General features: G+C 43.6%; 1 protein-coding gene across 3 annotated transcripts; it reads right to left on the bottom strand.

The window, feature by feature from the left end:
* Window positions 1–957: 957 nt before the first annotated feature.
* On the bottom strand, window positions 958–19,843 carry DDX25 (DEAD-box helicase 25; the record flags this gene model as incomplete). 3 transcript variants are annotated; one of them, XM_079707454.1, is made up of 12 exons in its annotated part: window positions 958–1,050; window positions 2,216–2,404; window positions 4,425–4,587; window positions 5,775–6,012; window positions 13,816–13,993; window positions 14,932–15,046; window positions 16,616–16,718; window positions 16,830–16,922; window positions 18,334–18,469; window positions 18,800–18,844; window positions 19,097–19,163; window positions 19,781–19,843. In XM_079707454.1, 12 exons carry the CDS (start codon window positions 19,841–19,843, stop codon window positions 989–991), a joined length of 1,452 nt encoding a protein of 483 aa, XP_079563580.1. In that variant the 3' UTR covers window positions 958–988. The 3 variants fall into 3 exon arrangements, with proteins under 3 accessions (XP_079563580.1, XP_079563579.1, XP_079563578.1); XM_079707453.1 differs by having other exon boundaries at window positions 19,703–19,843; XM_079707452.1 differs by having other exon boundaries at window positions 19,664–19,843.
* Between the last annotated feature and the right edge of the window lie 2,384 nt (window positions 19,844–22,227).

Raw genomic sequence — 22,227 nt, forward strand, 5'->3', positions numbered from 1 at the left:
CAGTCTGCTGTGACAGAGCTGGGGCCCGGCTCTGGGCTGCAAAACCTGCTCAGGCTTTCTGGGAGAGTATCAATTTCCCCCCCTTTTTCTCAAGCCCACTGTTTCACTTTTTAGGAGCAAATGTGAGAAATGAGAAGCATCTCAATGGGACTTGCAAGAAAACATCCAGGATTCTCAGATACACCATTAAGTTCTTAAAAGCGAAACCCCTTGGCTCCCTGAAGTGTCACCTCTTTACTAAGGCAAGTGGGTTCCCCCCACCTCCACTGCCTGTTTTTAAGAAATGTCTATAATAAAGCCACATTTTCAGAGACTATGAAATAACTGATGATGGATGAAATCTTCTCTAATTTGAAGACATTAAGAAGTAAAATAGAAAAATATCTTGAAATTCTGTGTGTTGGCTGAAACACTAAAAAAGAAGCAAAATACTCTCTTTCAAATCATTTTACTTTGTGAAGGTTTCACCCTGCACTCACACGTGAGAGTGTATGTCTGTGCGGGGGATGTAGGGGTGCAGGCATGTGTGGTGAGGGGACGAGGGGGAGGGAGGGAAGACACTAGGGGTGGATGGGCAGCAGTGAGCAAGTCTGAAGACGTGTGGTTTTTTCACTTGTCGACCAGCTCAAATTCCAGAAACAGTGACGTTCTACTGCCATCTCGTGGCACCGTGAGATATTCACAGGCGGCATGACCTGCTCAGACTCTATAAACTAAATCCCACAACAACCCAGTAGCCCACGCAAAGATGTTTATCTGTGAGAAGATTGGAATAAGAAATAATCTCCATTTTTTTACTCAAAAAGATCAAGTGCTTCGCATCAGTTTGGTTCAGAAAGACCTCAGGTCTTAAAACTAAGGCTACCATAACGTTTATTTTGCCATATATTAACAGTTTCATGTTGAAAAAGGCTCAACATAAAAAATCACTTTCAAAACCTACATTGTTGCATAAACCAGAGTACTTGTAAACGATAAAGTTCTTTCTTCAACATTCAATATTTTCAATTTCATCCATGTCTTCAGGGTTGAGTTGCTTAATACTGCTGTCTAAAAGAACAAAAGAGAATGGAACAGTCTTATCCCAGGGCCTAAATGAAATTTCATTCCATCCAATTACATTTCTGAAGATAGTGACACCTTGTATGGAAAGCCTCGAGATACTGGGACATTCTCTAGATTAGGTAAGGAAGGGATGGTATCCAAATAACCAATCCATACTAATTACAATGGCATCAAATGCACCAGACAAGACAACATACATGTCTAAATACTGTGGGGCAGAAAAAAATCGCCAGAGTGCAGAGAGGGGAACCTGGGAAGGTGCCTGGCTGAGCTCAGGAGGGTGAAGTGGGCGTGTGCATTGGGTGGGCGGGTTTGCTGAATGGCAACAGGGAGTGTTGATTACCATAGCAACAGTGATCTTAATGGTTCTTTCTCCACCCCCATCCCGCCTCCGTTATCCTAATGCAGGTGTGCTTAATCAACTTCCCTGAAGGGTCCACAGCCAGTCTGTAAACCTTTTAAAATTATATTCCAAATTGCACATGTGTGCCTGTGTGCATTTCCCCGGGGATAGTGTCCTTTGCTTCCCACAGAGGTTAAGTATCATTGTCTTAAAGGTGAAAGATACATCTGGAGTCCTGCGAGGGTTCTTCCTCGTCTGCTCCGCAGCCATATCTATCCAGGGCCCTGGGGCAGGGGGACACCTCAGCTCTGTTACCCTTCAAGTTTCCACCAGGGTGCAACACGCCCGTCCAAAAGCCCCAGCGGGTTAGCAGAGACTGCCTTGTTTAGATGGGGAGGGGCACTGGAGGAAGGCAGCAGGCCTCAGGATTTAGGACTGTCCTAGTTGGTGGCTGGGGCAACAGGAAGGGGAAAATGTACATAGAAAAGGAAGCTGGGGACACAATATAATCTTAAAGGAGCTTATTACTTTGCCTAGGGTGGTTCTTCATGGACGTAAAATCTGCTCCAGATCCCAGAATGAGCAATAAAATAGAAATATGAGCTCCTATCAATTCCACTTGGTTTTCACAGCTTCCTTTAATGACCCCTGCCTCCTGTTAGGAACTCTGGCACTAAGAAGTAGAAGCCTACTCCCTGGCTCCTGCCCCCACCCGATCACAAGCCTCTGGGCTCGAGGTCCACGACACACATCGTCACTGTCAACGTGGGCAGGTCCACAGCTCTGGGCATGAAGGCTACTACTCACTGAAGTGGTCCTGGATCTTCATCAGCAGGGGCAGCTTATCCACCTCGATCATGTTGAAGGCAAAGCCTCTTATCCCAAAGCGGCCTGTCCGCCCAATACGGTGGAGGTAGGTCTCATAGTCTGGCTCCTTTGCTGGGTTCACAGGCAGGTCAAAGTTCACAACAATCGTGACCTGCTTCACGTCAATCCCTGGAAGAGGAACGACACTGCAGGGTCCTGCAACTTTTTCCTCAGGACATAGCTATTCAAGAACCACATTTGCCGAGGGAATTCTCATTTAATAGACACAATCTGTAAATCAAACCTGCTTTTACGTAAATGAAATAGGTCCTTTGGTCAGGCAGTGTGCTTGCAAGTATGTATGTCTATGATGCTGGATAAGAATGTCAGTAGAAGCGAATTATACAGAAGTCTAAATATGTACAAAGCGCGCGTGCGTGTATGTGTGTGCACATGCGTGTGTGCGTGTGTGTTGGGGAGGGGCCCTCAGCAGGTCACAGAGCCCTTCCATCTTCTCCCCCCCCCACTGTGCTAAGTGCCCAGCAAGCCCCTTAGTCTCACATCCCCCTACCCATCACAGGGCCCCAGCTCCACCCCATTCCATGGCCATTGTTCCCGTCTGGTCATTTTATCCATTGCCTCAACTGTTACAACAATTTCCGGACTGGTCTCCCCAATCCCTCATCTCCCACTCCTCTAATCGTCACCGTGGTCACCACAGCAACGTCCAGAGCACTTGTGTTTAGTATCCAGCTGCCCAAACAGTACAGGATAAAGTACAAACCACTCAAGACTTCCAAGAGTTCTCCCCTTCCTTTCACACCTTTCACTCCTAATGTTTCCTAGGAAGACGTGTGTGCTCACTTAGTACCTCCATTCCTCAACACTAACAAGCTGTCGGGGTCATAATCCTCGTCCTGCCTGTACTGTGCTTTGACTCTGGAGCAATTTGTGCCCTCTTTTCTCTGGGGTCTGGAGTTGTGCTGTCCAGTCTGGTAACCATTGGCCTTACGGCTATTTAAATTAATTCAAATTAAAAATCCAGTTCCTCAGCCATACTAGTCACACATCAAGTGCTCAAGAGCCACCATATATGGCTTGGACAGCAGAGAATAGGAGATTTATATCAATGCAAACATTTCTATTGGCTAGTGCTGGTCTAGAGGGTCAGGAGTCTAGGCAGCATGCTCCCGAGGGGAAGGAAGCTCGTCCTTTTTTAGGCTACTCCTCCAAATGCCAAGCTCAGCACTCATGGCAGGTCCTCGGTTCTATCTGGTGAACTAGTAATAAATTAGGAAACATGGTTTGAGTCTGTGGTGTAGGCAAGGATACAGGAGGAATGAGGAAAGTACGAAGGCCCTCCTCTTGAAAAAACAAAGATTCTTCTTCCAGTAGTCAAGAGTTTTAAAATTAAAAACACCTCAGAGATGACCAACATCATTAGTCATCAGGGAACACAAGTTGAAAACACGAGATACCACACAAATCTACTAGAAAGCTTAAGATGAAAAAAGAGTGTCAATAGCAATTACTGACAAGGATGGAGAACAACTGGAACTCTCCTGTATTGCTGGTAGAGCTGCAAAAGGGTACAGCCACTCTGGAAAACAGTTTTGCAGTTTCCTATAAAGCTAAACATACACTTACCACATGACCCAGAAATCCTCCTCCTAAGCATTTACCCAAGAGAAATGAAAGCATATGTCTACATAAGCCTTATACATGAATGTTTATTACAGCTTTAGTCCAAACAGCCCCAAGCTGTAACCAGTCCAAATGTCCATCAGCTGGTGAATGGAAGACCTAATTGTGGTACAACCCAGTCAATGGAATACTACTCAGTAATATCAAGGAATGACCTACAGAACACTGATGAATTCCAAAGTACTATGTCAAGTGGAATAAATCAGACACGAAGGCTACCAGCTGTATGATTTAACTTACATGTCATTCTGCAAAAGACAAAAATACAGAGACAGAAATCTGGTCAGTGGTTGGCAGGGGTCATTAGTTACAGAGACTGGTTGAAAATGGACACTGAGAAATGTTGAGGGGAGATGGAAATGTTCCATATTTTGATTACAGTGATGGGTACGTGACTATATATGTTTGTCAAAACTCTCTGAAACGTATCATTAAAAAGAGTGAATTTTATCATATGTAAATGATACCTCAATACACTTGACTTTAAGTGCATACACATACACACCTCGAGCACAGACGTTGGTTGTTATAAGAACTTTCTCCTTCCCATCTCGAAACCTCTGAATGACGGAAGCTCGCTGATCCACAGTCAGCTCTCCACTTAACAGAGACACCTGGTGGCCATCCTTTATCATCTCCACGGTCAACCATTTGGCATTTTGACGAGTCTGCATGAAAATCAAAACCCAGCATGGCGCCCAAGTTGAAGCAGCCTGGCTATGTGTGCAGCGCTCACGTCTGCAGGGCATGGGAGCTGGGGGTGCTGCAGAGGAGTTTTGCTTCACCTTCCCTTTGGGGCCTAGAGGGATCTGAGAATGTGGCAGGGGATTCTCCCTCCCCCGTGCTTTTTAAGGGGCACATCCTCTCAACCTGTAAGAGCTTTGGCTTCTCAGCCCTGAAACAGAGAATAAAATGCTCTGCCCACCTCTCATGGTGGTCTGATGACAAAATGAGGTCACCTAACGATGACATCCTTGTGTACGCCAGGCACTTTGCTAAAACCTTTACGTGCATCACGTTCATCTGCTTTCATAATGATTTGATGAAGTAACTACCTAAGTTCATTTTAAAAAACTGAAAAATAAACCCAAAGCTTAAAACCATTAAGTGATTTGCCCAAGGTCACATGGCTAGTCCGTGGCAGAGCTGAGCTTTCCTTCACTCTACAAGTATGTTTCCAGGGCCATCCATGTGCTGGGTGGGGCTATTCTAGGGCGGGGGCATGAAGGGGAGTGCAACAGGTGAGAACCTGCTCTCGTGGAGCTGACAGTGTGCACATGGTGGTGAAAAAATACAACCAAGACATGAACACGAGAAACGTCAGATAGGAAAAGTAAATACGATGATAAAAACAAGGGGCTGTTAATAGTGAGTGGCTGAGTGGCTACTTTGCTTATAGTAAGTTAGGAGGAGAAGAGAACATTCTGAACCTGATAAAGGGTATCTGTGGAAACACTACAATAAACATCAACCTGAATGGGGAAGTGTTAGAAGCAGTTCCTCTAAAAGAAGGATGCCCAGGGAGTTCCCTGGTGGCCTAGTAGTTAGGATTCCAGGCTTTCACTGCCGTGGCCCAGGTTAAATCCCTTGTCAGGCAACTGAGATCCCGCAAGCGGCACGGCGCGACCAAAAAATAAAGAAAGAGAAAAAGAAATAAAAGAAGGATGCCCTCTGTTTCACACCATATTGAAGTCCTATTCCATTACTTCAGTTTCACCCATAAAATACAGATAATCTCTATTCAGAGTTGCTCTGAAGATTAAACAACATAATGTACAAAAAGCACCCAATGCGGTGCCCGGCTCCACCTGCACAGAAATCTGGGCATGAGTAAGACAAGTCCCGGCAGACTTACGTGGCAGAATATGATGGCCTGGCCAATGGTGATGCCACCGTAGATGTTGCACAGAGCCTGGTACTTGTCTTTCCTATTCTTGCACAACACGTAATACTGTCGGATGTTGTTCAGGGTCAGCTCCTCTCTTCGTAACTTGATAACGTTGGGGTCAGGAATGATTCGCTCCGCAAACTGCCACACGGAGTCTTCAAAGGTCGCCGAAAAGAGGAGCATCTGGCACCCGGATGGTAAAGCTCTACGAGAGAGGAGGGAAGAAGGCCGTCACCCGACGGCCAGGCCTGTCCCTCTCCTTGGGGGGGCAGCTTCCAGCACCTGACGCCCACGGCCATCAGCTGCTCCCCACGCCCCTGCTCCTGCTCTGGGGTCACCGCGAAACGTGCTGCGGCCACGACAACTACACCTGCTGCAGAGCACCGTGTGTCAGCCCCTCCTGCCCACCAAGAATTTGGGGAAACGGATACGCTGAATGTAGGGCTCCAGAGTGAAGTTTAGGTAAGTCATCTGGGTTTTCACGCCAGTCTTCTCCTTAGGAGAGACGGGCTCGTGGAGCCTAGGGTGTTAGTCTAGGTGCTGTTTACGGCAATCATCCCGCACAAGTTCCATGCGGATGAAGGGCATAGAGGCTCACCATTCGATGGCAGGTGTTCTATCTCTGGGGCGGGAAAGAACAGCCACATTAAGTCTATTTGGAATGGGAAGAACCTGGATATAAATAAAAGGGGAGCAGAAGGCGAAGATGCTACTGCATGTGGAACGTAAACTGAACCCACAGTGAACAGAGGCTAATTCATACCAAGTTCAGAAAAAAGGCAAAATGAATGTACGGAGTCAGCAGTCAGGATACAGCTAAGCCTGTGGAGGAGAGAGGGGAGGGTGACAGGAAAGGGGCTGCAGGGGACTCCCAGGTGCCAGTGAAGTTCTATGTCGTGACCTGGGCCATTGTCCCATGAGCACAGCCTCTCTGTGATAGTTCAACCAGCAGTACACTTAGGATTTGCGTATTCCTCTGCACATATTTTATACATCAATTAAAATGTTAATTCTTTAAACAACAAAATAGAAGAGAGACCAGAGGGGAATCACTGCCTTTGAGAAGACAACAGAGCACTTAGAGAAGAAGCTGTTAGGTCTAAAAGGGAGGTGAGCTCATACAGTCCAGCAATTCCCAAACGTTATTTCAAGCCTGGGACCTGAATCATCTGGGAGCTTTTCAAACAACAATCGGACCGATTTCTGGTTGGCCACGGGAGACTACGTTTGTTACCTTCTCAGTGTCCAGCATCCCACTAATGTGACCATAAAGTGATTAAGATATGAACTCACAAAACGTGCAGAATAAGAGAAACGGGTGGATATTTCAATATATTTTTGCAAGATGGAAAAGTGTGATAACCAAGAAAGTGGATGAAGCTACAATGTGAGCGCTACAGAGGGAAGTGCGGATGCAAAGGCAGCGGTTCCCTCAGAACCACTGGGAGGCCTAGGACGTGCAAGACCAGAGGCCTGGTGGGGGTGGGGTGAGGGCTGTGAGAAGACATGAGGAGAATCTGGATCAGCAGGCGGCGGCACTCGGCCATCTGCTCTCCCACACCCTTCACCTGGAAAAAGAGGGCACTAGGACTTGTATCCCAAGGCTGCGGCCATTTCATTCCAGAAAGAAAACCTATACAAATTGTCCAAGGGAAGGAAACATGGGCTGTTCTGCAGAACACACTGGATTTTGAAGACTAAGTATGAAAAGAAAGAATGCAAAATATTTCGTTAACAATTTTTAGATTGATAACATTACTTGTTAAGATGCTATTTTTGATATGTCACGTTAAATAAAATATTTTATAACATGAACTTCACCTGTTTCTTTTTTAATGTGGCTATTAGAACATTTTAAATTACACATGTGGCTTACATTATATTTCTATTGGACAGTGCTGTGATTTAATGTATTTTAAGCAAAAGAAAGGAAAACTGAACAATGGAGGGATGAACAACCAACATGAATACTCTAATTTTACTTAATATTCTTTTTAGTAGAAAGCCCTTTTTGACTACTGAATCTCCCCTGGACTTCCGCATCTTTTATTCACTGTTACATTTAAACATACCAACTTATTGGTAGGGGATGGCAAGAAGGGAGTCTTGCTTGATCCTGGGCCCACATTTTTTTAAATAGGAAGGCTGGATGAAAACAGATACAAGGAGCAGCTGGACCCCACCCTTCTCTGGCAGCTCAGCTTGTACAAGCAGAAGAGCCTCAGCAGAAGGTGAGGGTAAAGCAGACAGCTGAATAGGGGATCAAGTGAAAATGCGTATACTGAACGGTGGAGCCCTCGCAGCCCATCCACCAGAGCATCCTGCTGTGCTCCCAGGATGCTGGCAGTGGAGTGTCCCAGGAAGGAGATTAGACACATTACATACTCCTAAAGACCTCCAGGTGACAAGCATCCTCAACTGAAGCTTCCAAGTTACAAGCCCCAACCGTGCACACAGGGCTGTCGATAAATACGCTTTCTAGTTCCTCAGCTTGGGTTACGAAAGGCTAGTGCAGGGTCACCAGATGTGAGGAGGAAAGATCTGCCACAAAGACAGACTGTAGCCAACAAGCACAAAAGGAAACTTAGATCACTCAGAGACAGGGTTGAGAACAGAAAAAAACTGTAATGCTCTAATTAATATCCTCAAAGAGATAACTGTAGATATCATATAACTTTCTTGTGTGATGGATGTTTTGCATCCATAAGACAAGAAAAGGAAGCTATGGAAAAGAAATAGAGGACAATGCCGGTATGATCCAGACCAGACAGAAAAAGGCTAACCGACTGTGTTATTTTAGTGACGGATGGAATGACACATACAACTGGGTTAAAGAGGTAAATAATGGAAACAGAGCAGACTGCACCAAATGAAGGGATGAATTCGGGACTAGGCCTGGCGGAGAAGGGATGTGGAAAGCATATATGGAAACTGAATCGCACAAGTTCAGGATGAGACAGGCAATACTTCTAAATTAAGTTTTTTGCCTCCTCCAAACACACCAGTGCTCAGCTGAATTAGTTTGCCCACACCATGCAAAGGGGCACGTGTGACTGTATCTTTCCCTTGCCATCCCTATGAAACTGAGTAAAGTTACATTTCCTGGTTCAGAGGCTGCAAGTAAAGGGTCCTGCGGGTGAATGGCAGGAACTTTTGATAACAGACGTCTTTCCTCTCTCAGTGTAGAGTGGAGTGTCTCAGATCTTACCAGAGACCATGCTTCTACAGTATATCCAGTGAGATTTCAAATCACGGCAACACAAAATACACACCCCCCACCTCCAATCTCTTAGGTACTTGGTTTTGAAAAAATGGAGTCTCAAAACATCTTTTTGGCTTCTATGAAGTTTTTATCCAACACAGAAAATATACAACAGAAGACTGTTGACATTGTATCCAAATACAAATTAGCCTTTGTTCAACTCCCTGCATGAGCAGCAGACAGTGCAAATGTATATTCTGGCATATTCCATTCAGTCTATAAATTCCTTATCAAAGAACATGAAAAGATCTTACCAGCTAAATGTCCTGCATCCTTTGTATACAATACTTCTAAAAACACATACAATTTGCTTACCTGTGATACTGAGCTTTTCATTACCAAAGTTTTGGGTCACTTTGTTATTTCAAACTTGCAGAAGCCTTACTAAGGTTTCAAACTGTGCAGAAGTGGACGTAGAGCTACCTCAGACGTGTGCCTACAAGATGCCTGCCATTGCAGCTGGCCAGTGAAAAGATTTTAAATGTTGGCCTATTTTCAAAGTTTGAGACAAAAAGAATGTCCAACTCCAACTTGGGAATACATCAAGGATGAGAATGGAGAAAAAGATTATAGTAAAGTAGAAATAACACACTGTTTCTCCATAACTGTCTGATGACTTGTGAAGAGGCCTTGTACTGACTGCACCTGAGCTGTCTGGTGTTCTGTAAAGGCTGCAACAAAAACTGGTAGCACAAAATGACTCATTTTTCCTTTTTTTAGGAATAAAACTGCTGCAGAAGTTGAAAAATGTCACCAGAAAAGGACAGCCAAGTTGAGGACTTTCTCATTTCTTTACTAAATTTGTAAAGAATCCATCTTTCCGTTTGACAAGTTTAAGTCACCTCTGTGCTTTATAATCATTTTCCCTGAGGAGAAGAGGTTTCACTTATGATGACATCTAATAGACTTCAGAGTGTCTGAAAATGATGGACATTTTAGACATAGATAACCTAAACAATGGATTTATAGATGCAAAGGATCTGAATGACAAACAGTTGTTCCACTGAAACAAGCCTGCAGATACAGTGGAAGAACATTTTGAAGGAGCTAGAAATTGATTCTTGCAAGTCTAAAAACCACCATTGCTAGTAGGTAAACTCCTAAGTATTCTATGCTTGAACACTTTTGTTCAGAGGATATCACACTGGATGATACCAAGAATCAGTGTGGGCTTCTACTGTATATAAAATAGATAACTAATAAGGATCTACTGTATAGAACAGGGAACTCAAATCAATACTCTGTAATGACATATATCAAAAAAGAATCTAAAGAAGACTGAATATATGTATACCTATAACAGATTCACTTTGCTGTACAGCAGAAAACTAACACAACACTGTAAATCAACTATACTCCAAAAAAAAAAAATCAGTGTGGGCTTAATAAGGGCAGAGCTGCAAGTCAAAATGAATTTTAGATTTGACTGTATTCTGTTTTACTGCCACATACAAGAAAAGAGGGCTGCAGGGAGTTCAGAGGATACTGGAAAAGAGAGAGTCAAAATATCTTACCACACTGTGAGACAGAAAAAAAAGTGTCATTATTGTTTCTGTCATTAAATACAGGTACAGTAAGTCCCCTACATACGAACCTTCAAGTTGTGAACCTTCAAAGATGCGGATGTGTGTTCACATGTCCAATCACGTTAGTTCACGTGTCTGGCGTATGTTGTCACATGCATGCATCCTCTACAAGTGGTTGTGCTTTTGTGTACTTTACTGTGCCAGAATGTATAGAGTACAGCAGTACAGTGTCTTTATTTGAAGCAAGAGGACGACTTCACTGAACTCCTTGCTGTGTAACACGAGGCGCTTACTAATGAAGACCTGATGGAATTGGAGGCCCAGAGAAAGGACGAAGAGAGACAAGAGGAAGAAGAAGTAACTGAAGAACTGAGGAGATCCACGACGCAGGAAATGGCAAGGGGATTTTCTTTATTTGAGGAGGCACTGTTAGTTTTTGACGCACAGGACCTGAACGTAGAACGGTACACAAAGGTTGCAGCAGCCGTTCAGAATGCAATCTAGTGCTACCGTGTCATCTATGATGAGAAAAAAAGAGCTACTACCCAGACATCACTGGATCATTTTTTTCAAGATAGAATTAAATCCAGCAAAGAACCAAAACCTTTAACATCAACCTCAGGCGTGAGTGAAACTGCAGCTTGCCCTTCGTCTCCTATTGCTGACGATCCTTCAGCTCTACCGTCTCCCACCTCCTCTCCCTCCTCCAGTCAGTAACTCTTCTTGCCTGTTCACTCGATGCCAGCCCCTGGATGCCAGCTGTTGTACTGTACTACTGTACTTTTCAAGGTACTGTACTGTAAGATTAAAAGTGTTTATTTTTTGTGTTTGTTTTTTATGTATTATTTGTGTGAAAAGCATTATGAACCTATTACAGTACAGCACTATATAGCCAACTGTGCTAGTTGGGTACCTAGGCTAACTTTGTTGGACTTATGAACAAACTGGACTTAACGAACACGCCCTCGGAACGGAACTCATTTGTATGTGGGGACGTACTGTAACATGTTTAATTAGTTCTATCGTATTTACGTTCTCCTCATAAATAGTTCTATCATTATGTATCTTAAGCATATACAATAGGGAATTCCAGGGAGGTCCAGTGGTCAGGACTCAGTGCTCTCACTGCTGAGGGCCCGGGTTTGATCCCTGGTTGGGGAACTAAGATCCTGCAAGCTGTGTGGTGTGGCCAAAGAAAAAGAAAAAAAAAAAAGAATATACAATAGCACAGCCTCCAAAATTTAAGCAGCCAGTCATGTTTAAAAAGATTAAATTGCTATATCAGAGACGAAACATTATTGTTGTATTTTTCTCATACATATTATTTAATTAGTTCTCTTATGAATTACTACTAATTGCCAGTTTAGTTCTACAGTTGTTTTGTTTAAATAGTAGCACTAATGGAACAGAAAAGTACAGAATAATACATAATTTCAAATAAACATATATTTTCCATATTTTATGTTAAAGTAATAACACATGCACGATTATTTCTTCTGTATTATAGTTATATATACATATACATATATATATGAGATATATGTGTGTGTATGTATGTACATATATATTTGCCTGCTATGACTGTATCCCGGGTTGTCTTCCTAAAAAGTTGGTCACCGCAGGGAAATAAGTAACATAAGAAATTTCCCCAGATCTGGCAGGCACAAGTTTTGGGAATGAAAAGAGTGTGCCATGTGTTTGGTACAATGAAGAAAAAAAAGATCTGAACCAAAGCACATCATTGAGAAGTTTCAGTACATCATGGAGAAAAAGATTCCAAAACCTTCTAGAGAGGAAAAAACAGATCACAGACAAAAGTCTGAGGATCAGGATGACATTAAACTTTCCAGCAGCAACACTCTGGAAACAGAGTATTAATTATAGTAAAAAAAAACAACCACTTTTCTGTTTTCAACACTGTCTCCGAATTTACTGGGAGAAAGCTTTTCAAGACAGGATTCCACATCCAGGGAAACTCAACCCAAAGATCAAATTTACAGGTACAGTAAAAACATTTTCAGACAAGCAGGGGCTAGGAAATGAACTTCCTACACATCCTTTTGCAGGAAGCCATTAGCAGATACATTCCAGCATATTCAGTAAACCAACAGTAAACCAAGAAGGACCCACAAGACAGGAGATTCAAAACTGTTAATGAGGACAGGGGAAACCTGTAATGCGGCTGTGACCACAGGACTGGAGTGCAGCCAGTCCAGGCTGAAACTGGAGACAGTGAGTGTGGGAGATCTTCCAGAAAGTAAGAAACCGATGGAATTTTAAGATGTATTTGACTATCTGGAGATATCATGGACATATGACACGTATGATGAAACAGGTAGAGAAAAATTAAAGACCGCTACACAGTGACAGTAACCAAATGAAGGAAAAGAGGCAACTCTAGGGGGAGAAGCACAAGAAAAACATAATAATAAGAATTCAATACTCAGCAGTGAACGCTATTTGTGTTGTGATAATGATATCAATACCAGCCGTGAATGTAACCAACAACGTTGTATATAATGAATATACAACGAGAAATAGCAATGTGAGCAGGTTATTTATAGATATGAAAGTTAATGTCAGACAGTATTCTCTAGGGGTTGGGGCAGGGGATTACTGGTTATCATTACAAGTCTTTCAATATTATACTTGAATTTAACACAGTGTATAAATACTTTATTTAAAAATGAGCGATGCAGACTCTTAAAGCCCACTCCCAAAAATTCTGATTCAGTAAGGTTCAGGTTAGGCCTGATAATCTGAAATTTTAAGCCCCTTGGTGATCCTGGGAGAGAGGCCTAGGAAATCGACAGGATTTATTTAACAACTTACAGGCAAAGTCAGGACTAGATACTAGGCTCCTGATCCCAGGCTACTGTGTCCTCACAATAGCGCTATCAGGTTTTAATGAATTCTCTTTAGAATTTTGCTCAAGTATAAGATTACTGGCAAAATTTGGTGCAGACCCACTGTATATGGATTCCGTCTGTAAGCCTGTAGCACAAGAGTAAAGCAATCAGGCAAGATTACAAAATGAAGAAGTTGGGAAATTACAGCAGGCTGAAGGCCCATTGACCTGGTGAAAATAATGAAAATCCAACTTGTTTTAAAGGTGAAAGAAGTGGGGAATAAGCAGTAAAGACAATTGGGAGCAGCAGACAAATGAAACTCCTCCCCTGGACAGAAGATCCAGGAAGAAAAGGCTGGATGTGAAGGTTACCTTTGAATACGGATGCTTTGGTCTGAGAATCCTTGCGTGTTGATCATCACATCTGCTTCATCCAGGACAAACACACGAATCTTAGTCAAATCAATTAATTTTTGCTTGAAACACCAATCTAGGACGGTCCCAGGAGTGCCAATTATAATCTGTTTGGTGATATGAGTGCCTCTGGGAACTAGGGAGCAAAGGAAAAGGGTTTAAAGGCTTCCTTCAGATGCAAACGGCTCTAACCATCCACAATTCCTGGTAATGAAACACATTTCCTAATGCTTTTCCAAGTGCCAACCCTGAGGGTCTTTGTGGTTTTTGATTTTACAGAGTTTTAGGATAAATTCCCAAATTTCTAGATTTACAGTAATGACAACAGTCGTGCATATTTGATTCTGCCCCACGGTCATTTAAAAAGCCACCCTGGAGCATTCCCATTGTCCTACAGAAACACTGGCACAGCAGTGAAAGGCCTACAAATCTTCCCCAAATGGAAAACAACCAAAATGTCTATCAACAGGTTACACGAAATAAATGACAGAATATTATACAGCTAGTCAAGAGAATGAGGTGGGGCTATACATACTGACATGAAAAGATGTTTAAAACGCGTAAGTTTTTGAACAGTATGAAAAAAAATGCTCCCATTTTTGTAAGCACTCAAAAACAAAACAGAAAAACACACAAAGATTTGTTAACAAAACCACAGTTGTCTTTGGAAATAGGTTTTTGAAAGAAAGAACAACTTTCACTTTTACCTTTGAATTTTCTGTGTTTTAAAGTTTTTTTTTCACTTTATGCATGTAATACTTTAATGAAAAAGTGAAACAATAAAAGCTGTTCTGCACAAAACAACTGAGCCTCACAGAAAAGAACAGGCAAAAGCATCCTCTTCTGGGCTGTGGGAATGATGCAGCTAACATTTACTGGGTCCTTATGTGCCAGGAGTGTGCACAGTGCTTTATCTGTATCATTTTATTTAATTCCAGTAACAACTCTATGATATAGGTGCCATTATATCCACCATTTTAGAGGCAAGAAAGCAGAGAAAGGATATACCACGACTGTGTTAGTGGTGCAGTCGGGATTTAAAATATCAGCCAGGGCTGGCTTGCTGGTACGTACTTCGATTCCCTCGAATAGCATACATCACTTGAACATCCACGCAGAATTTCCCCATCTGTTCGACCACACGGCCAGTTTGCAGAGCCAGTTCATAAGTAGGAGCCAAGCAGAGGCACTGAGAGAGGGAGAGAGGGAGAAGGGGGGAAGGAGAAAGGTTCATAACGGCCATTGTGCAATTCTGAAATACAATTAACATTTGTGGAGGGAGAGGCACAGAAGTGAAACTGGAGATTTGGGCTGAAGAGAATATTTTTACTTGAATACGACTTGGCAGCTGATAGATCTAGGGTGAATGTTCAGTATGGACGGGGAGAAGGGGCTGACGGATGAAGCAGCAGCTTCCTTTTATATATTCCTCTCGGAAAGGTCATGAAGAAACACAGGTTACGGGTCACGCTGTTTTGGTAGGGGAAAAATGGGATGTAGGGGGGCTGCGAGTCAAAAAGAGAAGGGATGCAAGACTAATTACAGCTTGAGTGTGGTCCCCATCACCTCTTCCCTGATATTAAAAGTCTGCCCATTTCCAGAGCACTCCCTGCTTGGGCCAATCCATCTTACACATCTCTGGCAGAATGTTCCCTGAAACTCTTTCATTTGTTACTTCTATCCTCCCTATAAATGGTGGTTGTTGATGAATGAAGATGTCGATGGAAGAAACTGGTGATATTTAACGCATTTTTGAACTTCAATTAAGGATCTGAGATAGAGAGAGGGAAACACAGCTAAAGTGATAAAAACAGTTTCCACACACATTTCTCAACATGTGTTCAAGCATGGCTTCTCCTAAAGGATTTTTACTCATGATATCAAACCCCAGATATAAATTTCCCTGAACTTGTCTAAAGAAAGCACAGGATTTCCTATGCCTGTCACAAGTCACCCACCCACATCCATGTCCACGGGTTATCTTGCTGCGCAGGCTGTAAACTTCCTGAGGGAAGCCTTGCTGCCCCACAGCTTTGAGCCCACCCAACACTTGGGCTCCCAGTTTGTCAACCAGTTCAATGAACACAGGTTGGAGAAAGAAGGAAAGATCACCAGATACTTTCCATGTATTGACACTAGGTTGGGAGAAGGGCAAGTGCAGTTCCAGCCCCTGCTCAGTCGCTCTCTGACAGCTGTGACCTCACGTGTGACCTTTCCCTCTCCAAGCCTCTGTTTCCTTCTCCACTAAATGGGTAGGAGGGACTGGGTGACCTACAGCTATATAGCTATCACTACTGAATGCTCACTTTATGTTGAGCACGGTGCTAAAAATGTACATTAATTCACTCAATCTGCATGACAATCCTATGAGGCAGGTATTCATTCATTCATTCATTCAATGTTTAAGGAGTGGTTTCTACAAGCCAAGCACTGTGATTGAAGTTAGGGTTCAAGGGTGAACAGAACAACTGTGATCCATACCTTTATAAGTGTTATCTTTACTGACAAGAAAACATACTCCAAAAGATTTACAACCTCGCCTAAGACTTTCAGCTGGTAAGTAGAGAGGCTGGAATTGGAACCAGTCAAACTATAAAGCCTGTGCTCTCAATCACTGCCCCATACTGCTGCCCAATGCTCTGATTTTATGAAAGAATGTCTATTCTAAATGTCATCACGTCATTGCAGCAATATTGCCTATTACTAAAATATCTTTGGCACCGCAAGCATTCCCATCTCTCTCCCAGCCTTTCCTTACCTGTGGAAACAATTCCAAGGCATTAACTCTGCTTAGCATTGCCAAGACAAAAGCAGCTGTCTTTCCTGTTCCAGACTGACTCTGGGCTATGAGGTTCTGAGGTCTGTAGAAAAGAGGATATGCTGGACATAAACTGAATACAAGCTCCTGGGCATAAACTGAATATAAGAGACTAAAAATAACCAGTTGGAATACCACTACCCTAGAAACTCACGGATGTGCCAGCATCATAGGGAGAGCCATCTCTTGAATTTTGGATGGTCTATTAAATCCCATTGCATAGATCCCATTTAGTAACTCTTCTTTTCTGTCAAAAAAAAAAATCAAATACTTAAAGTCTGTGATGCGTCAGTAGCCTCAGAAATACAAACTTGAAAGGTGCATTTCTAAATTAGGCCACTTTGCAACTGAGTATAAAAAGTAATATTTGGAAATATACAAGTTAAACCTCAACTCTCAAACATATACAATCATGTCTGCACAGTTGGAGAACTAAAGTAATAAGTTATGTCATAAGCCCAGGCCAAGGATAGTAGTAAGGGCCTAACGTTGAACTTTCTCTTGAACCAAGAAAAAAAAAGGAAAAACTCATCTGATAGAAGTGCATCAATTTTCCAGTAGAGTTTTATTTTCCACACAAGCAGAAAACTAAGTGAGATTTATTGTTTATTTCTTTTTAGTCAATGACAAACTTTAATGTTTCAATGGCAATTTTCAGAGAAAACAAAATTTCATTTAGGTGATTCTTATATCATTTCTCTCTAGGAGCAGAAGACGCAATATTAGCTCATTCTTCCGAGCTAGTATTTTTAAATGTGTCTTTCCTCGGGTCTCAGGATAGATGTTAGAAAGAGGATAAAGTGAAGTAGGCTGGAATACTTCCACTACAATGACATGCACATTTTGGACATGCTTAATTGGTAGATTAATTGGTAGATTACTGGCAGCCAACCTTTAATCATAAGTAAGCTTCTCCCCAACTAGAAAGCAGGCATTGGGATTTTGGATTTGCCCACTTAGGTAAGTCCGTATCAGTAACTCGACCTATTCAAATACATTTCCTTAATGCCAGTTGATAACTCCCTAGGAAATGCAAACCTACTTGGGAAAGTTATTCATTTAAATACCATCTGAGACAAAAAAAAATAACTAAAAAGGTAAAAGCTTGTAACTTATCTAAAGGGGTATTTGGGTCATCAAAATTCCTGTTATCTGTACTCTGGTATGGAGAGTAGCAATATGGCTGTGTCTGGCTTAGTTGTCCCCCTTAGCACAGCAAGGTTAAAATATTTTACCATCAAAAATGTTCTCAAGTCATTGGACAATTCAGATATCTTAGTGTTCCTCTTTGAGGTATATTTTAATTGCATGCAAAATGTCCACATCTCATTTGAATATTGACCATTGGAACACGAAGGAGATCCTGATGATTATTATTAGCAGATTAGTTTGTTCTGTGCTATGCTCTCTGGAATTTTCCTACACTTAAAGTAAAAATACTCGGGCTTCCCTGGTGGCACAGCGGTTGAGAGTCCGCCTGTCAATGCAGGGGACACGGGTTTGTGCCCCGGTCCGGGAAGATCCCACATGCCGCAGAGCGGCTGGGCCCGTGAGCCATGGCCGCTGAGCCTGCGTGTCGGGAGCCTGTGCTCCGCAACGGGAGAGGCCACAACAGTGAGAGGCCCGCATACCGCAAAAAAAAAAAAAAAAATACTCACAGCCGCAGCTCTTCAAATGTTTTCACCGAGTAGAGTGGAGAGCTGGGATCCTTTTGTAAGACTTCAACTCGGTGACTGGATTCTACTAAGGACTGCCGGATTAACTTGTTCAAGAGTGAATTAGCTGCCAAATCCACTAGAAAAACAAGGATAAAACAGGGGATATTACAGGGGGAAAGTCAACCTCTAACCTCAACCAAGCCTACATCTATTGCCAGCAGACCTAATTTTTCCTTGCCAGCTGAAAATTCGTAACCCATTCCTGCATATTCTATTTCAATTTCCTCTAAAGAAGTAATCCTGACTCCTAAGTTAGTATTTCTTCTGACATTCACTATTTATAAAGAAAACAGAAGCAAAGATGGTTCTTTTCCAATTAAGATGGTATTATTCACCCACGTTGTGAAAGTCATGATTAAAGGAAACAGAATGCCAGTAAATACACACAAATGAATTTATTTCCTACCTCCATCTTCTTCACCATCTTCTTCAGTCTTATTAACAGAACCGTCTAAAAGGATGGAAGAGAAACAACTGTAAAGATAAATGCCAAGCAGGAACGTCCAGCGTATCATCCCAGTTTCTCCTGCCGACTCTACAGTGTGTACAAAGGAAGGGTCAAGCAGTGGAGGAGTGGGTAAAAAAATTGGAAAGGTAGTGGAGGGTCTTGAATGCTAAATTAAGGGAGCCAAAGTTGCCAGGGACATGAGGAAAGCAATGCTTTTTAAATGAACTGAGCCCAATCTTCTTTAACAACACTCACCTACGTTTGTAACGGTAGTACTCTTAATACCCCAAAGGTTTTTCCGGGGATGGATGACGTTTGAAAACTATTGAAAGATACAAATTTCAGTCAACATGGGGAAGCAAGGCATCAAGCAGCCCAGTGCCACCCCCCTAACACGGGCTGGAAGGGAGGCAGGGAAGGCCACGCCAATACTGTTTCCTTTGTGATATTATGTATTAACGGATTCCTTTGAGAAGCAGGTCTCCTGTATGAATTATCCTAAAATCAGAGGAGACTTTCTACTCCCTTGTAAATGAAGTTCCTCTTTATAAGCCTCCAGTCTAAATGTGACAGTCTTCGGGGGGTCACAGCACGAGCAAGGGATAGCAGATAGGAAAGCGCGTTGGTAGATGAGATGGAGGCTAGCTGAGGCTTAATGGTCAAATTGGGACAGTAGAAAACTCGGTCTACTTGGGGCTCCCAGCTGCTTTCCCTCCCGCAGGTGTCTTCATTTTGCCTTTTCAAACCAAAGGTCTTGTTTCTCTCGGGGTCTCCTTTCCTGTGGCCCTCTTCCAAATCCTTGTCACACCTCCCCACCACCATCTGACACCTGGCTCCAAACCCTAGCGGAGCTCTCCCTTCCCCTCCCCAGCACATTTCCCTCCGGGAGTGCTGTTCTAGCCCCTGCCCCCTTGCCCTCCCCGGCTCGGTGGCAGTTACGTGGCCGTTCGGCTGCTCGCTCTCCGCAGCCCCTGCATCGCCTGCCGAAAATAACGACGCCATAGCTGCGATCGCTACTTCCGCTCCCAGCACGTGCGGTCGCCACAGGCGCGAGGTAGTGCCGGGCCTCACCCAGCGGCCAATGGGCTTTCTCGGGGGGCCGACCAGCCGCCGCGCGCAGGCGCCCGAACTCCGAGGTGGTGGAAGGAGTCGGGGGAGGAGGGCGGGGTCCGCGCAGGAGGGAGCTGGCTGTAGTGGTCCGCCAGTAACCCCAGTCAGCGCCAGGCGTTGGAAACCCGGCCGGGGCGCTATCGTGGTGAACGTTCTTCCGAGGCTGACCTCTGCTGAGCCAACAGCAGCGTGGGACTCTAAGCGGCAGCAATCTCCATACTGATTCGAGAGTCCTACCTCTCCTACCCCACCACCCTCTCCCCAGACTATTCTCCTGGTGGTGAGGCAGGACCCCTCCACCCCGCTTCAAGCTCTCGTGCCCGCGTCCCCCCGAAATTTCTGCTTCTACGTTGCAAGATGTCAGAAAGGCTAGTGAATGGCATAGGAAAGTGGAGAGTCAGAATTGGTGAGTTTCATCTGACAAATGAATTCGAATGCGAAAGATGCAGAGAGGAAGTAAAGTTGTTCAAGCTCTAACTACCGTCCCTGTTACTAGATACCTGTGATGTTTCCACATACTGGCTTATTTTCATTTTAATTCTGATACGCGCCTCTTGGTAAAGCAATCCGGAGAAAACGGTTTCCCTTTCGGTACAACCTTCACCTGCTACCTTCACCTGCATAATCCGGGATAGATTCTGTGCACTAATGACTGCTAAATGTGGACAAAAGAACCAGATTCCACCACCACCCCCCCCGCACCCCGCCAGTTTTCTAACTGGAATCTTGCGGTTTCGATCAGCATCTCTAGAAAAAACGCGCAAACAAAACCTAGTTATGATCTCTCCGTGGTGCTGAAGCAAGACTCCCCATCCCTGTTCGGTCACTCTCGGACACCTCAGTCGTCTGTTTTGAGATTATCACATTCCTTTTCAGCCTTTCCATGTGGATTCTAATTGTAAATGTTTTTGACTCTCAATGATAACTTTCTAGTAATTTAAGTACGAATAAAATCAGACCAAGTTCTTTAATTTAGTTTTCTATTATTTTTTAGCGCACTAGAAATTATCCTTTTATTCTTGTCCTACCGCAGGACCCAGATTCTGCCTTGTTGGAGGTGGACAAATGGTGACTAGATTAGAAAACATTAGGCAGATTTTAGCGTCAAGCCTGCACTCCCGGCTCTTAGAACTACATTTCCCATGAAGATGGACTACATTTCCCATGAGGCCCCGGACACGCGCGTAGAAGACGCAAAGGGACAGCTTCCTGTCTCGAGAAAAGCTGCGTGGCCGACGACCGGAAGGTAAATGTGGGGGTTTTGGGGTGGGTTATTTTCTGGGTTCTTCAGAGGGGAACGGACAGATGGACAAACAGATGGATGTTTCTCTCTTTCCCTCTAAGCCCCTGTTCCCATACCTTGACATTTTCAGGAAAGCGCTCTTTAGAGCATGGAAATGGGAACTCGCTAAAGACCGTGTTTTTGTGTCTGGTGCTTCTTGGAGCACTTGTCAGAAACGTGCAGCAGTAGGAGCTTCTTTAATTCGATTCCTTGAGGGCCCTGGGACTGCGGAGTGTAATCTCTTATGCCTCAGTTAGAATTTTGTTTGCTCATAAAACGAAATATTAGTAGAGGTCGGGATCCCAGTAGTATGTGGGGTGGGCAGGCGTGGCAACGATTTTCAAATTGTTTGGGGGATTACTTTCCAGTATTAGTGATCATAGTGCGTGTTTCCTAATCCTTTGGCTGTTACCCCTGCTTCCTTCTTTGGTTTAAAAGTTTATTATGGGGAATACTCTTCCTACTACTTCCACTGGTTACTAATATTTTCGAGACTAAACCTTTTTAACTTCAAAAAATACATCGAGGGCTTCCCTGGTGGCGCAGTGGTTGAGAGTCCGCCTGCCGATGCAGGGGACACGGGTTCGTGCCCCGGTCTGGGAAGATCCCACATGCCGCGGAGCGGCTGGGCCCGTGAGCCATGGCCACTGAGCCTGTGCTCCGGAGCCTGTGCTCCGCAAGGGGAGAGGCCACAACAGTGAGAGGCCCGCCTAACCGCAAAAAAAAAAAAAAAAAAAAATACATCGAAAGTCTAGCGACGGCTGTTTTAATGTTTACAGTCAATGCTTAGCGCACGCACGAAATTCCTTTGTGGTAATTTGGTGGCCCCCCTCCAGGTATTACATGGCTGTTTGGGAACCACTGTGCTTCACCCGTCAGGAGTCTTTTCCCCAAAATGTCTTATTACTCGCTTAACCCCTTTGGACTAGTTTTTCGGTTATATAAGGGGTTGAACTAGATAGTCACTTCGGAAATTTTTTGATCCGGTAATATT

This window comes from Hyperoodon ampullatus (assembly GCF_949752795.1).
Source record: "Hyperoodon ampullatus genome assembly, chromosome: 7".
NCBI lineage: Eukaryota > Metazoa > Chordata > Mammalia > Artiodactyla > Ziphiidae > Hyperoodon > Hyperoodon ampullatus.